Below are 15,552 nucleotides of genomic sequence, written 5' to 3'. Positions count from 1 at the left end.
CCAGTCGGGACCTTGATACTGAAAAGGACTTCAAAGAAGATTTCCTTCTCTTCCTTAGTAAGAGCGTAGCTGGCACGCCCTTGAAACTGCCCTCGATGCATGTCATCTCTTCCTTTATGACGTTTCTGGTCCTCCCGTGCTTCCGGTGTATCTTTTGACTTCCCATACAAGCCCAGGAAACCTAGAATATTCACGCAGAGATTCTTCGTCACGTGCATCACGTCGATTGCCGAGCGGACCTCATGGACTTCCCAGTAGGGTAGCTCCCAAAATATAGATTTCTTCTTCCACATGGTTACGCGGTTATCAGGGCCGTTAGGAACAGGTTGGCTGCCAGGACCCTTTCCAAAGATTACTTTTAAATCTTTGACCATATCAAATACTTCAGCACCAGTACAGATGACAGGCTTCCCCCGGGGTTCTGCCTTGCCATTGAAATGCTAGCCTTTTTTTCTTTAAGGGATGCTTGGGCGGAAGAAAATGACGATTGTACGCGTACACATTCTTCCTACATTTGTCCAGATATATACTTTCTGTCTGATCCAAACAGTGCGTGCATGCAGTGTATCCCTTGTTTGATTGTCCTGAAATGTTACTAAGAGCAGGCCAATCATTGATGGTTACGAAAAGCAACGCTCGAAGGTCAAATTCCTCTTGTTTGTGCTCGTCCCACACACGTACACCTGGTTCGGCCCACAGCTGTAAAAGTTCATCAACTAATGGCCTTAGGTACACATCAATATCGTTGCCGGGTTGCTTTGGACCTTGGATAAGCACTGGCATCATAATGAACTTCCGCTTCATGCACAACCAAGGAGGAAGGTTGTAGATACATAGAGTAACGGGTCAGGTGTTGTGACTACAACTCTGCTCCCCAAAAGGATTCATGCCATCTGTACTTAGACCTAACGATAAGTTCCTTTCTTCAGCTGCAAATCTCGGGAACTCTCTCTCGATTTTTCTCCACTGCCGACCATCAGCGGTGTGCCTCAACTTATCGTCTTTCATACGATCTTCCATGTGCCATCGCAACAACTTCGCATGATCTCTATTTCTGAACAGACATTTCAACCGTGGTATTATAGGAGCATACCACATCACCTTGGCAGGAACCCTCTTCCTGGGTGGCTCGCCCTCAATATCACCAGGGTCATCTTTTCTGATCTTATACCGCAATGCAGTGCATACCGGGCATTTATCCATATTCTCGTACTTCTCACCGCGGTAGAGGATGCAGTCATTAGGGCATGCATGTATCTTCTGCACGTCTAATCCTAGAGGGCAGACAAGCTTCTTTGCTTCGTACGTGTTGGCGGGCAATTCGTTCTTTCTTGGAAGCATCTTCTTCATCAGTACCAGCAACTTTTCGAATGACGAGTCAGTCACACCGGTCTCTGCCTTCCACTTCAGCAATTCCAGTGTGCTACCCAGCTTCTTCTGGCCATCTTCACAAGTTGGGTACAACAATTTGTTGTGGTCATGTAACATCTGCTCGAACTGCAACCTCTCCTTTTCTGTATCGCAACCTCGCCGTGCATCAGAAATGACCCGGCCAAGATCATCAGCGGGCTCATCTGGTTCCCGTTCTTCATCCTGATCTTCTTCTTCATTGTCTTCCATTGCGGTATCAGCATACTCAGGGAACATAGACCGGTAGTTGTCATCATCGTTCTCTTCTTCTTCATCGTCGTCTTGCATCATAACCCCTCTTTCTCCGTGCTTGGTCCAAACATTATAGCCGGACATAAAACCGGACCGAAGCAGGTGGCTCTGAATGACTCTTGAGGAAGTGTAATCCTTCTCATTCCGACATTCAACACATGGACAAAACATAAAGACACCACCATGCTTGTTCGCATCGGCTGCATCTCTAAAAGAATGCACGCCTTCTCTGTAAGCGGCTGTGCGTCGATCACCGTACATCCATGGATGGCTCCTATGCGTTATACGACAGTATATCAAATACAATCACGATCCTAGAAATTAGTACCGCACGGTCTAAACGAGGAAATCTAGTTGCTAACCTTTTAGAATAAGTAGAAATAAAGAGGAAGATGTTTAAGCGTGGCTCAGGCATCTCATATCGTAGTTGTGTTCGGTGAACTGAAGCGGCATCGCTCTAACACACATTTCAACAAACACCTCTAGTGCATCAAAAAAAAGGAAAGCTAGCACACACCCACACTCTTACATCCAAGAAAAATGCAAGGAAGAGGGGAGAGGGGGGTTGTGCTATATATAGGCAGAGGACTTTAGTCCCGGTTTGAGACACAAACCGGAACTAAAGGTGGCGCACATGCGGGCTTCACACCGCGTAGCCCTTTAGTCCCGGTTTAAGACACAAACCGGGACTAAAGGCTCCTTACGGGCCGGGACCAAAGCCTCGTGGGCGGCATTGCGATTTGGGGCGACGTGGCCAGGCCTTTAGTCCCGGCCCAGAGGGAGGCCGGGACTAAAGGGTCCATGCCAAAGGCCCGTTTTCCACTAGTGATACCACTCATCTAGGGACAAGGTCGTCAAGTTCTGGAATACAAGAAACTCCCAAAAGTCCTTATGTCCATATAATCTCTCCCTTCAACCACCATGCACCCTCTTCCTGATCATGGCACCTCCACACTCACATGACTCGGGGCCATTGTGTGCGGGAGCTTGACGGTAAAGTATTTGCACCACCTGAGTATGCGTCATAAGAGACGAACCAACACCTGACATTTCATCTGTTATCAATGTCCAAAATCTGACTGAGGCTATACAACGGATCTCCGTAGATACAATTTTCTGATTCGTAACACGTAGGTGTGCATGTTAATCCACTCCATGTTAGTTACTGAAGTAAGTGTAATGCGGCAGCTTATCGAGAGTGTGAGTGATACTATCACCTGCAGCATCGCTCAGTTTGGAATTTTTCATATTACTCTGATGAATTTCATGGACCACTCGCTCAGACGGTACAAGGGTGACTGCCAACATGCAATATTTCGTGCGATCATGCTAGTTTAGTACATCGGTCTCCTTCCCTTGTTTTGTTTGTGCGAACTCTCATTCTTAACTAATTAGTTAATGATCTGAGACAAATTTTTGGTCTCCGTTTCAAAAAATGAATTATCCTCCCCAACATGCTATAGTGACGTAGCAAATATAGTTTATTGACATAGCAGTTTTGCTAATCGACTTTTGTGAGTTGGATTTTGTTGTTCAGCAGAGTCCTCCACATGCCCACCAAAAACATGACTAGTAGGTGTAGATAAGCATCACCTAATTGGTATATTATTTCACTAAGCCTAAGTTTCTCGCACTTGAAATCCATGAGGTCCTGAGAAGATGTGTGAATGTGTTTCCCTGTATAAATTTAAAATCTGAGACCTGTGGAACAACATATAAAAATTAATATTACGGACTAAATTGTGCTATGGTTATAGTTGGTAGAAGAAGCAGCAGTAGCACCTTGCAGAGGTGCTCCAGGTTACATGAATTCCGCAGATATGGTTCCAGCCCCATGAAGGCATCGATAATATACAATCATCTAGGGACAAGGTCCTCAAGTTCTCGAATACAAGAAACTTCAAATAGTCCTTATGACACATCAATTTCCAATACTCCTTATGTCTATAAACTCTCCCTTCAACCACCCTGCACCTTCTTCCTGATCATGGAACCTCCAAACTCACATAACTCGGGGTCATTGTGCGGGAGCTTGACAGTAAAGTATTTGCACCACCCAAGTACGCATCGCAAGAGACGGACCAACACCTAACATTTTTGTTTGCCCCATGTCTTCTTCAAAATTTTCGCAACAATCTCTTCTTTAAGCCCTCTACCTTAAAAGTGTTTTACAAGACACTTAGGGTGGATAAATAAGTTAATATTTTGAAAATGTACAAAATCTAAGGTCAATGGTAAAAAGGACATGTTTACCATTGATAACGAATTTATTTGCCCATTCCACATTACAAAGTGTCTGGCCAAGTCTTCAACTAACATTGCCTCTTCTCCAAGTAAAAGGACCGCTAGCAAAATCCAAATATTCACAATCCATGAAACACTCACATAAATCTTTTATCATTGCATCAGGTGTCGCATTGCCTCAAACTTTTTCAAACGAGTATACAATTTCACTTCAATCTCCTACAACCACGTAAAGTGAGCTTCCTTTTATGCAAATTACGAATAGTATACCAAAACAAATGATGATCACACCAGGAAGGATGACCATAAAAATCGATAAAAGCGCCATTGTACAATGTCTTCAACCATAAACAAAATATCAATAAAATTAGGTGATGCATAATTCAACTCAATTTACTAACTTTATGATGATAAAATGAGGCCACTGGCTCGACCATCACTCTTCACTAAAAACATGGAACCAAAAGCTAAAGTATGACAAAGCACATCGTCCTGACAATTATTCAAATGAGACTATGAAAGGAAAATCAAATCCGCAACAACCCATCCTTCAAGCTCCATTAACGCACGAATTGTCATGTTCAAAAGTACACCACGGCAGTTCCCTCATAAGATTTTCATTTCTCATGGCAGCCTTCCGGTATATCATTATTTGTTGCCAGACCTGTGTAAGAGAAGATTGTTTACACTTATTAAAAACAATATCATTCCTAATATTTCAGAGTCCCCACAGGACAACTGACGAAACTACATTCAAATACAATTATTTTTCGTGTTGCATAGCCAGTAAAAACTTAAAGAAGTAAAACGTACAACATAGACATTCAAAATTTCCGTAAAATTAGCGAAAACTACTTTGGGCATATGGCATTCAAAGAAAAGATGGTTCATAGATTTTATCTCAGAACAACATACACACTCCAAAGGCTTGACTAGCCCCCTTATTCTTAGATATTCTGAGAAAAGAACCATATAAACCCCTGAACTTTGGGTGACATGTTGAGATGCCAAAAAATATGCAAAAAATAATATTGGTAGTGCTCCGTAAAATTCACAATAGCATATAACGATTTAGAGGAGTACACCCCTTTAGACTCATTATGTCATATTAAACTATCTCTCGGGGTTCACATAAGACAATGAATCTAACTAGACATTCACGCTCAAACCATTAACAGATAAGCTCATTCAAGAATGCTCTAGGAAAAATAGCACCCAATATTCTCCATCCCACAGGTCATGCTTATCTTATTTTTATTGCAGCACAAATTCGAAATCTGTATAGCCAGAGGAGAATTGCCAAACCATATATCATCCCAAAATAATATGGATTTACCATCCCCTAGGTGCCATTTACATCCAAAATTAATAGCTTTCCTAGCCACATAACTCGCTTCCAAAACTAGGAGGATGGTACCATGACACGAAAGAACAATTGGGTTTCTAGTGTTGTATTTAGCATATATGACTTTTTTCCATATAGTAACATCACATAATGTGTATATATTGATCCATGACCTAATCATGCAAATGTTGAGATGTTGGATATTAGGGACGCCCATACACAATACTCCTTTTCCATGTCGATAGTCATGTTAGCTAGATAGATCTTCTAATCCCCATCACTTTCACTCCACATGCAATTAGCTAACAAAGATTTATCTAGAGATATAGCCCATTTTGGAAATTTAAAGAAAATACATGTAAATGCAGATACTAGATAAACAACATTAAACTAAAGTAACTCTACCTAGTAATCAAAGCAACTTCGCCTTCCAACAAGTCATCCTAGGAAGCATAATATCTATCACGGGTTGCAAGCCCTTTCATTTCAACTTATCAAAATGAAAAATCAATCGAAAGTATTTAGTAGGAAAAAGTCCCTTGATGCATTGGAAAATATCTAAAATAAGCTTTAACCTCCTCAAGTTCTAGATTAATATGCACTAACACACCTTCATGATAACTAATACACATATGAGATATTACCTAAAAATAGTTCAAGGCCCATTTGAGATTAAGAGCAACTCTCTCTTATCAATATCCAAGAATAGTTGAGTGTCATCTGCATTTTTTTCGACAAACCACCCCACCATGAAAAAATTGGGTAGAAATATTTAATTAAGAAAACCAGTTGACCTTTAACCAATAACCTAGCAAAAACATCAACGACTAGATTAGAAAGCAATGGGGACAAAGGATATCCTTACCTAAGCCCCTGCTGTTTATGAAAAAATCCACTCGCCTCACCATTGACTTTAACCCCCGCGTATTGTTGTTGAGTGAATTTCCTAATGCAATTTATCCATGTATTGCCAAGCCCCCTTAGGGATAGATTTTGATACGAAAAGTCTAGGTTGACCTTATCTTAAGCATTTTCACAATCAATTTTTAATGATCAAACCTTTTTGGTGAGTGGAATGCACGACATGAACTACTTCATGTGCAATAGCCACACTTTCTAAAATAAACACGACTGTAAAAAATGCAAATTAATGCTTAGAAATTAGTCTACCAATTAGAGTAGCTTTTTCAGTGAAAAAAATAACAATTGGAAACCAACAATTAGAGTAGCTAGTCTATTTGTAAGTTCTTAAGTGAAAATTTTGAAACAACAATTTGCAGACTAGTAGGTCTAAATTTATGCATGTTTCTACCATCATTCTCTTTTGGGATTGGGGTAGTCATAGAAAAGTTAAGCCTAAAGATTTTTAAATCAATATCGGACCAAGCCTTAAACATTAGGCCCGAGGAGCACAATCAAAGTGTGTATCAAAGATAACATGTTTGGTTTCCTCCTTAGAAAACCTAGCCTTTAACCTAAGTTTTGGGCTTTTGGTGTTGTATTTAGCATCTATGACTTTCTTCCAAATAGTAACATCACCTAATGTGTATGTATTGGATCCATGACCGAATCAACTAATGTCAAGATCTTGGATATTAGGGATTTCCATTCCACATATTTATTTTTCGTGTAGATAAAGCACGTTAGCTAGATAGATATTATGCTCCCATCACTTTCCCTCCACATGCAATTAGCTAGCGAAGCTTTTTCTAAAAAATGGCCCAATTTGGAAATTTAAAAAGAAAACATGTAAATGGGGATACTAAACAAACATGTTTAAACTAAAGTAACTCTACCTAGTAATGAAGCAATTTGACCGACATGTCGTCCTAACAAGCATGCTATCTATCAGGGGTTACAATCCCTCTCTTTTCAACTTATCAAAATGTAAAGAAAATCCAAGGTATTTAATAGGAAAACTTATTTGGATGCACTGGAACATATCTGAAAAAAGGTTTAACCTCCTCGCGTTCTAGATTAATGTGCACCAGCTAACTTTCGTGATAACTAATACACATAAGAGATACTACCTAAACACGCGTCATGGCCCATTTGAGATCAAAGCAACTCTCTTATCAGTATCAAATAACAGCGAAGTGCCATCTGCATATTGCAGACAAACCATCCCACCATGACAACAAATAATTAACAACTTTTCTAGCCCACATAGCTCACTTCCACAACCGAGAAGGGTGGGATCATCACACCAAAGAACATTTGGGCTTCTAGCATTATATTTAGAATCTATATGACTTTCTTGACCCAATCAAGAAAATGTAAAGATCTTGGATATTAGGGATGCCCATTCCCTCATATTCCTTTTCATGCAGATAAAGGCATGTTAGCTAGATGGATCTTCTGTTCCCCATCACTTACACTCCACGTGAACTTAGCTAACTAAGATTAATCTAAATAAAGATCCCACTTTGGGAATTCAAATAAAAAATAATGTAAAGGGGGCTACTAGATAAACAAGATTAAAACGGAGTACTCTACCTAGTAATGAAAACAATTTAGTCGTCCAGCATGCTATCGTAGCAAGCATACTATCTATAAAGCTTTGCAAGCCGTCTGTTTTCAAATTATCAAATGCAAAGGCAATCCAAGATATTTACTAGGAAAACATCCTTGGATGCATGGGAAAATATCTAAAAACGGTTTAACCATCTCAGGCTCTAGATTAATAGGCACTAACTCCCTTTCATGATAATTAATACACATACCAAATACTACCTAAAGATAGTTCAAGGCCCATTTGAGAGTTGTATCAACTCTCTTATCAGTATCCAAGAACATCAGAGTGTCATCTACATATTGCAAACAAACCACCCCACCATGTCAAAAAAGGGGGAATAATTTTTTATTTAACACAACTTTTCGACCTTTAACCAACATCCTCGCAAAAACTACGATGAGTAAATTAAAGGGAAATGGGTACCGACCTCTTTGCCTAAGACCCCTGTTATTTATGAAAAAAATAACTCTCGTCACCATTGACTTTAACCACAACATATTATTGTTGTGTGACTTTCCTAATCCAATTTATCCATCTATCTGCAAAACCCCTTGGGGTAATAAATTCATACAAAAAAGGCTTGGTTCACCTTATCATAAGAATTCGCAAGATCAATTTTAAAGATCAAACCTTTTTGACCACATGAACTACTTCATGTGCAGTAACCACACTTTCCAAAACAAACCCGCCTCTAGTAAAAGTAGACTGACGCTCATAAATTAATCTACCAATTAGATCGACTAGTCTATTTGTAATAACTTTAGTGAGAATTTTAAAACAACAATTTGGAGACTAATAGGCCTTAATTTATTTATGTTTCTAGCATCATTCTCTTTTGGGATGAAAGTAACATAGCAAAATTAAGCCTAATGATGTCTAAATCAAGCTCAAACAAAGACCCAAACATGGCTCCAATATATACTTTTAGGATGTCCCAGAAATTTTGGAAAACAAAAAAGGGTGTCCATTAGGCCCAAGGGCACAAATAGAGTGTGTATCAAAGATAAGATCTTTGGTTTCCTCCTCAGAAAACCCAGCCTTTAACCTAACTTTCTCATCTTCAATGATTTTCTACTCAAGACCATAAAAATAATCTCTAAGAGTAATTTAAGGTCTAGGTCAATTCTTAAAAAATCTTTGTAGTAATCTATGACTTTCTTCATCTCTGCATTACCAGGTCCATTAGGACCATCTATCACATTAATGATCCTTTTCCTTCTCCGATCAGCTACAACATAAAAGTAGGCAGTGTTCGTATCACCTTCCATGATGTCCCAAACCAACGATCTCTGCCTAGCCTTAATCTCTTCGTTATTCCAAACATCACTGAGTTGTAGTAGAATAGTATCCATCCTATTCCTCTCATCTTGATAGGACCATGAAGAGGAATAGGATGGATACTATTCTACTGAGAGGATAGCAAGCTTCCCACTGAGTTGTAGTAGAATAGTATCCATCCATTAGGACCATCCTATTCCTCCATGAAAAATTTCTTATGTTTCCTAAGGAAAGCCTCAAGGTTGGCACTCCACCTTTTAGAAAGCTTCCTAAACAATCTCACTTTGTGTTGCCAGATATCCATTTGAGTTATTGTGTCTAATAGACCAATCCTTAACTAGTATCTATTTAAAATAAGGCCTAGTAAGCCACCATTTCTCAAACTTGAAGGTACCCTTCCTTAATTTTTGATCTACACAAGAGTATAACACGAGTGTGATCATTCACTACCCTAGGCACAACCAAACAGGAGTATGAATTTCATGAAGCCACGCATGCTCAGATGGTCCAAGGGAGCATTCTTATCGAATAATTAGAAGAGACAAAACTGTGTTCTGTGATTCAAAATGAATTATCCTCACCACCATAGTGTATTGTGATGCGGTTCTGCTAATCGACTTTAGTGAGTTCGATCTTGTTGTTTGGCAGATTCCTCGACATGCCCACCAAATACTTGACCAGTAGGTCGACAGAAGCATCACCATCTTGGTATATGATTTCAGTAATCGTAAGGTTCTCGCACATGAAATCCATCGGGTCCTGAGAATATTTGTGAAGATGTTCCTCCTCCTTCATCTTAGTTCTAAAGTCTAAGACCTGTCGAACAACATATAAGACTTAGTTTAACTGACTAAATTGTGTTATAGTAATTGTTGATGAAGGAAGACGCAACATCACCACCTTGCAGCGGCGCAAAGTGAGCTTCTCTAGGTTCCAGGAGTTGCGTAGGTAAGGCTCCAGCCCCATGAAGTCGCCGGCAATATAACACTGGTCGAGGGACAAGGTCCTCAGGTTCTCGAATATAGGAAACTCCAAATAATCCTCACAATGCCACAACTATATATATAATCCAGACAGTCAGTCAGAATTTAGCATCATCTAAAGGAGATAAAATTAAAAATGGATGGATGCAAAGAAGAAGGGGAACATACCTTGACCCCTAAATGCAACAGGTGCAAGCTTGTGACGTTGTACAAGGTAGCAAGAAGACCGGATTCGTACGCGGTTGATGGAATCCCGAAGGTCGTGAGGGGGCATAGACGAATTGATGCATCGGTAAGAGACGGCATGGAATGTGGATCGGTAGGAGTAGCACTAATGTGATAAATATCGGAGCTGCCCAAGCAAAGGGAGACGAGGGCAGGAGCATCTATGACGAAGTAGAAAAGGCCATCGGCATCGTCATCCTCATGGTCGCCAACGACGACCAATTTCTTGAGCGAGGAGGAGGCGATCTTGAAAGTGCCGGTGACCAAGTAGCAGCAGTTTTGCAGCTTCAAGTCCTCCAAAGCAGGGCAGTGGGAGCTGATGTGCCTCCCGAGGTCCGTCAGTTGCAGGTCATGCACGCTGTAAAGATGCAGCCTTTTGAGCCGGCAAGGCCATGCCTCGCCCACGCCCAGACCTATGGCGCGGCGGACCCAAGGGGCAGACCACCCGAGGACGCCTGTGTGCAGGTACACCCGCAGGTCCTCCAGGAGCGCGACCTCGTGTCCGCGCAGAAGGTTGCCGGTGAAGTTGACGAAAAATGGGTACTTGGCGGTGAACTCCCGCTCGTCGATGTCGAGGCACGGCACGGAGCGCCAGAGGTTCCTCCACCTCGCAGACAGCACGCACGTCTGTGCCGTCTCCAGGGCATTGAGACGCGACAGGATTTCGCGGAGGAGGTCGTCCGGCAGGGCGCTCAGACGGTCGCTGTCCGCATCGCCGCCGCTGCTGCCATCGGCATCGGTGCCGGTGCCGGTGCCGATGCCGTCGTCCACTGCATGACGCGGACGCTTCGGCTTGGCGGAGGCGTCAGTGGAAGTGGAGCGCCCTCCCCCGAGCATTTCCATATGTTTGGATTGGGACGGCGATCAGTCTGCAGCCGCCGCCATGAGTGCGTGAGGACTGACGAGACGGATTGGAAGCCAAGGAATTTGCCCTAGAGTCGAGGGTTAGGAGAAGGATGGGCCTGGATGACGACGTATTTGGTTGAGCCCAACGAAACTACCAAAATTTAATACCAGCACGCAGGTGGGCTCCGGTCCATTACACTTTGGTTCCATTTTATTTATATATAAAAAATCCCCCTAAAAAAATTATAAAAAATTTAGTCCAAACATGTTTTATTAATTATTCAGAAAAACGAAAAAACACTTGCCCGAGAGGGACGGGGTGTACCATCTGCCCCTAGTCTTGATGTGGACCCATGCATGAATTATGAGAAGCCAACACGAAAAAAGACCTAGCGGCCGCCAACCGCCTCCGTCCCCAACATAGATCAGTTACCCATCCTCCGTCCGGCCTCGTCGGCATCACGAGGGGTGGGAAACCCGGTCTATGAGTGGAGTACCTAACAGTATAGTAGTGTTTTCGTTATATTGGTTTATGGTTTTGATAGTCGTCTTCTTCTTTGAAGATGGCATCGTCTACCATAAGTATTTTTCATCCATTCGTTCAACGATGAGATCTCCTTCTTGATGTCAATGATGTGTTGGAAGATTAAACTTGTCTAGGCATAGTCTTCCAAATCTTGCTTCGTCAGATCGGTTTTGCATTTTTTTCTCATGGTCGCCGCGAGGAGGAATGTCCCCGCAATATCTGTCCCGGCTGGTATGTCCTTGCCAATGGTAATTCGTATTCTTGGCTCCCAACGATGTTGACATGGTTGTTCGGTTTTTTGTCCCTGGAGTATCGGTGTTGGTACTCCTGCCGATGTTGGTTGATTACTTTAATGGCTACCTGTGTTAATCGCAGCCTTGACATTGCGGCTCAAATTACAACTATGGGAGAGCCCACAATGGTTTTCACAGGTTTATGGTTTGATACCTTTGTTAATTATTTTCCTATGACTATCATCAGAAAAGTTTAAATTTGTGTCATGGAAGAAGAAAGAGTTTGAAGATCTCGAAGATTTGCTCGTTGTTTTTAGACTTTATTTTGTATTCTCTGTTGTCAGCTCATGTATCTCTACGATCTACAATTCACTACTATAAATGCATCATGGTATTGATTGTCAAAAAAAATTCAAAAAAGTTTAAGGTAATCTATATATATCTTATAAAAGACGCTAGGCTACACACCATTCTGGAGGCCTTCCCGTGCGCATCATTCATGTGTGTTCGATCTTCTTTGACTTCGGCTCCTGATCGTTCGATCATTTGATTGCTGGTATTTTTTGTCAACGTGCAGCTATTTTCTTCCCTATGACAGGTGGGCTCAGCGCTTGCACGGATTGGCTGGGTCAACCATTCCCGTGTCCACAATGGAGCCCAGCGCCCTCCCTGTCTCCAACCCTCCATGTTTCCCTCTCCTTGTCTCCAACCCTAAACTTTTTCCCTCACCACCCCGCAGAAGCTCCTCGTCTCCTTCACTCGGTCCATTCTGAATTATGCGGACGCGGAGGCGAGTTTCTCCGGCGTCAGAGGGGACCTGTAGGCAAAGGACGGCGGTAGCAACCTGCATGCAAAGGACATCAGCGACGGTGCTCGATTTGATCTTCACGAGAGAGAGAGCATTAGAAGGAGAAAGAGAAGGAAGGAGAGGAGGGATGCCACCATGGGAGAGCAGGGACAACATGGTCTTCGTGGTGGGCATGGAGGAGCAGAGGAGGATGGCGGTTGGTGGTGGGAGTGTCACAGTGGAGTGGAGGATGATCTCGTCATCCATCATCACCATCTACAATCTAGATTGCTCCCCCCTCCTCCCCCACTTATTATCTCAGTTCTTTGATTCTATGATTTTGATTTCTCAATTTGTGCATTTTTCAGATCTGAGATCAAAAAGAAGAGAAAGAATCTTGTGGAATTTCAGATCTGAGATAAAAAAGAAGAGAAAGAATTTTGTGGAAGAGCTTGACGAAAAAGAAAGGGATGAATCATCTCTTTTTCCCATTCATGTTTGTTTCTACATTTTAGTTTTTACGTTATGATTTGTTGAATCCATGTTTATATTCAACGGAAAATTTCATTTACAAAGTTTGTCTATTTGATATTGTTTAGGCAGCACAACTATACACCACCATGACTAGGTTGTTTCATCGCTACAACACATATAGCGATCTATGCTAGTATGGCAATATCTGATAGTATGGCTGCTCACATTTCCATGGGCAACACTCATGTTTCCCCTCCAGAATTCAACATTTTCATGTTTGGAGGAGCTTCAGTGCGTTTGCTCACCGATGAAGTACTAGCTAGTAGAAGTGTTTTATGTAGTTGCATTATTGAGGAAGTACTATTGCAGATCAAAGGTGAGTCCTTCCTATTTTGTTTGTTCAAGCTCAGGTGAAGGTTTATCTCCTCTTCACTAATGTTATTTTTTTATCATCGCCATTTATTAGTTGGTAGAAGCATCTGTTGGAAATCAAGTGTTCGCTAGCAATATGAATCAGAACTGGGTACTTTTATCTGTTGTGGAATGAGAATATACATATTTTTGTGTGCTTTATGTTCATTTATACAAATCTGAATGTGGTCATGATTCAGCTGAACAGTAGCCTTTTTCTTGTGCATGTAGAGAAGAAAGAAGCTGGTACCTACAGATGGCAGCAGTTACTCAGTTGAATCCCAACCTCCATGTAACAATCTGATTTTCAGTCCAACCAAATGGGCAATGTATCAAACAAGAAACCGTTTCTTTCTCCTCCATAGGTTCCAGACTTCCAGTATTATTTCTTGTGATGCCATAGTACCATCCAACAAAGACGAGCATTTCGTGTATCTAGGTGTTCTTGTCTGATAGAAAGTCTCTGATTTGATTAGTTCTTGTTTCCTTCCTTTAATTTCTCGCATAGTCGGGTAGGTGTTATGATTTTGGTCAGTGTAATATTCTTATTCACCATCTCAGTGTGAGCACTCAATTAATTACTAATTGTATTTATTTGCATAGAACATTTTTTGTGTTCATATGCAGAGAAATTTGTAGAAGAGAACAACCAGATAGATGCTATCGTTTCTCATATGTAGAGGTTTGTCTTTCGGGTAAGAAACGTCGTTTCAGCTTCTTCGTATCGAGCCGTGTATTTTTTCCAATTCATCTGATGTGCCCGGTTTCCCTCCTCCCTGACTCTTCGTTTTCTTTCCCCTGCAGGATTTACAAGGTTGCTGCTGGTTCTTGGGTTCTCGATCGGTACCCACAGAGCTGAGCTGACACTTCAATCACTTATGTCTCTTGTTTGATAAAGGGTCTCAGTTCTTGTTTTCTTTTCTTTCTCGCATAGTCGGGTAGGTGTCGTGATTTTGGTCAGTATAATTAATAATCATTCTTCTCCTCCTCAGTTTGAGCAGTAAAATCATTAGTAAGTTTGTATTTATTTGCACTAAATGTGGTGACTATAAAATTCAGAACCGGGTACTTCTATCTCTTGTGGAGAATATAAAAAAAAAATTGGGTGCTCTTGTGTACATATAAAATCTGAAGGTGGTTATGATACAGCTGACAAGATTTCCTTCCGTGTGGAGGAAAGAAAAAAGTTGGTACCTAATAGAACCGAAGTAATTGATCCTCTCCTCATGCAGAGCATCCTACGGGCATCGCCATGACAAGAGTCTGTTTGGCAAGAAGGTGAATCATCTCCTTTACATGTGCTCACTTGTCCATTCAAGGATGGTATACTACTTGACACTCCTCTCTTGTACATTCATAGGTATTGTCGGAGCTTCACGGATGATGAGGCGGAGTGCAAGCGCCAAGGAACAACTACACCGTCCGCAAGGGAAGCCTGGAAGAGGCAACAGAAGAAGGAGGCTGCAAGACCCTCTAGGCCCCGGACATCTGGCCAATGGAACGGACATCCGACCCATGGGGCCCCTACAACGCCAAGGCCAAGCCGAAGCAGCTATAGGTGCCGGACATTTGGCCCCGGCCCGGACATCTCGCACCTTGTCGGAAATCCGGACACCGCCCCACAAATCTGGCGCTCCAGGACCCGAACCGCGCGGAAACTAGGCACCCGAGCCCCGAACATCCTGCACCCCCATGAAGCCCTGGACATCTGACCCTTGGCCTGGACATCCGTCCCCTGTGCGGGCAGACACGAGCCAAAGGCCATGTACCCCCCCTATTTTCCCACTCCACTCATCTTGGACTATAAATAGACCACATCCTCCTCCTTTCTAGGGTTAGCAATGATTTAGCATCTAGTTGAGCATTGCTCCTTCCACTAGCTCTCCCATGGAGATGCCTCCATGTGAGAAGATCCCCTAGTGGATGTCAAGGCCACTTGCGAGGGAAGATCCCTAGTGGATTCAAGGCCCCATCTCCCCATATGGGATTTGGGATGAACTCTGCCATGTATCCTCTTTTCCTT

At 42.1% G+C, this 15,552-nt stretch overlaps 1 protein-coding gene across 1 annotated transcript; it reads right to left on the bottom strand.

The window, feature by feature from the left end:
• Positions 1–4,288: 4,288 nt before the first annotated feature.
• Positions 4,289–11,169, bottom strand: LOC123441174 (MEIOTIC F-BOX protein MOF-like). The gene is made up of 4 exons (XM_045117678.1): positions 10,196–11,169; positions 9,945–10,100; positions 9,626–9,860; positions 4,289–4,570 (listed from the first exon to the last, which is right to left on the bottom strand). The coding sequence occupies exons 1-3, from the start codon at positions 11,093–11,095 to the stop codon at positions 9,654–9,656; spliced, it is 1,263 nt and encodes a 420-aa protein (XP_044973613.1). The 5' UTR covers positions 11,096–11,169; the 3' UTR covers positions 4,289–4,570; positions 9,626–9,653.
• Between the last annotated feature and the right edge of the window lie 4,383 nt (positions 11,170–15,552).

This window comes from Hordeum vulgare, chromosome 3H (genome assembly GCF_904849725.1).
Source record: "Hordeum vulgare subsp. vulgare chromosome 3H, MorexV3_pseudomolecules_assembly, whole genome shotgun sequence".
NCBI classification, from domain to species: domain Eukaryota; kingdom Viridiplantae; phylum Streptophyta; class Magnoliopsida; order Poales; family Poaceae; genus Hordeum; species Hordeum vulgare.
Note: the sequence above shows the minus strand (reverse complement) of the source record. Positions and strands in the feature narration are given on the sequence as shown.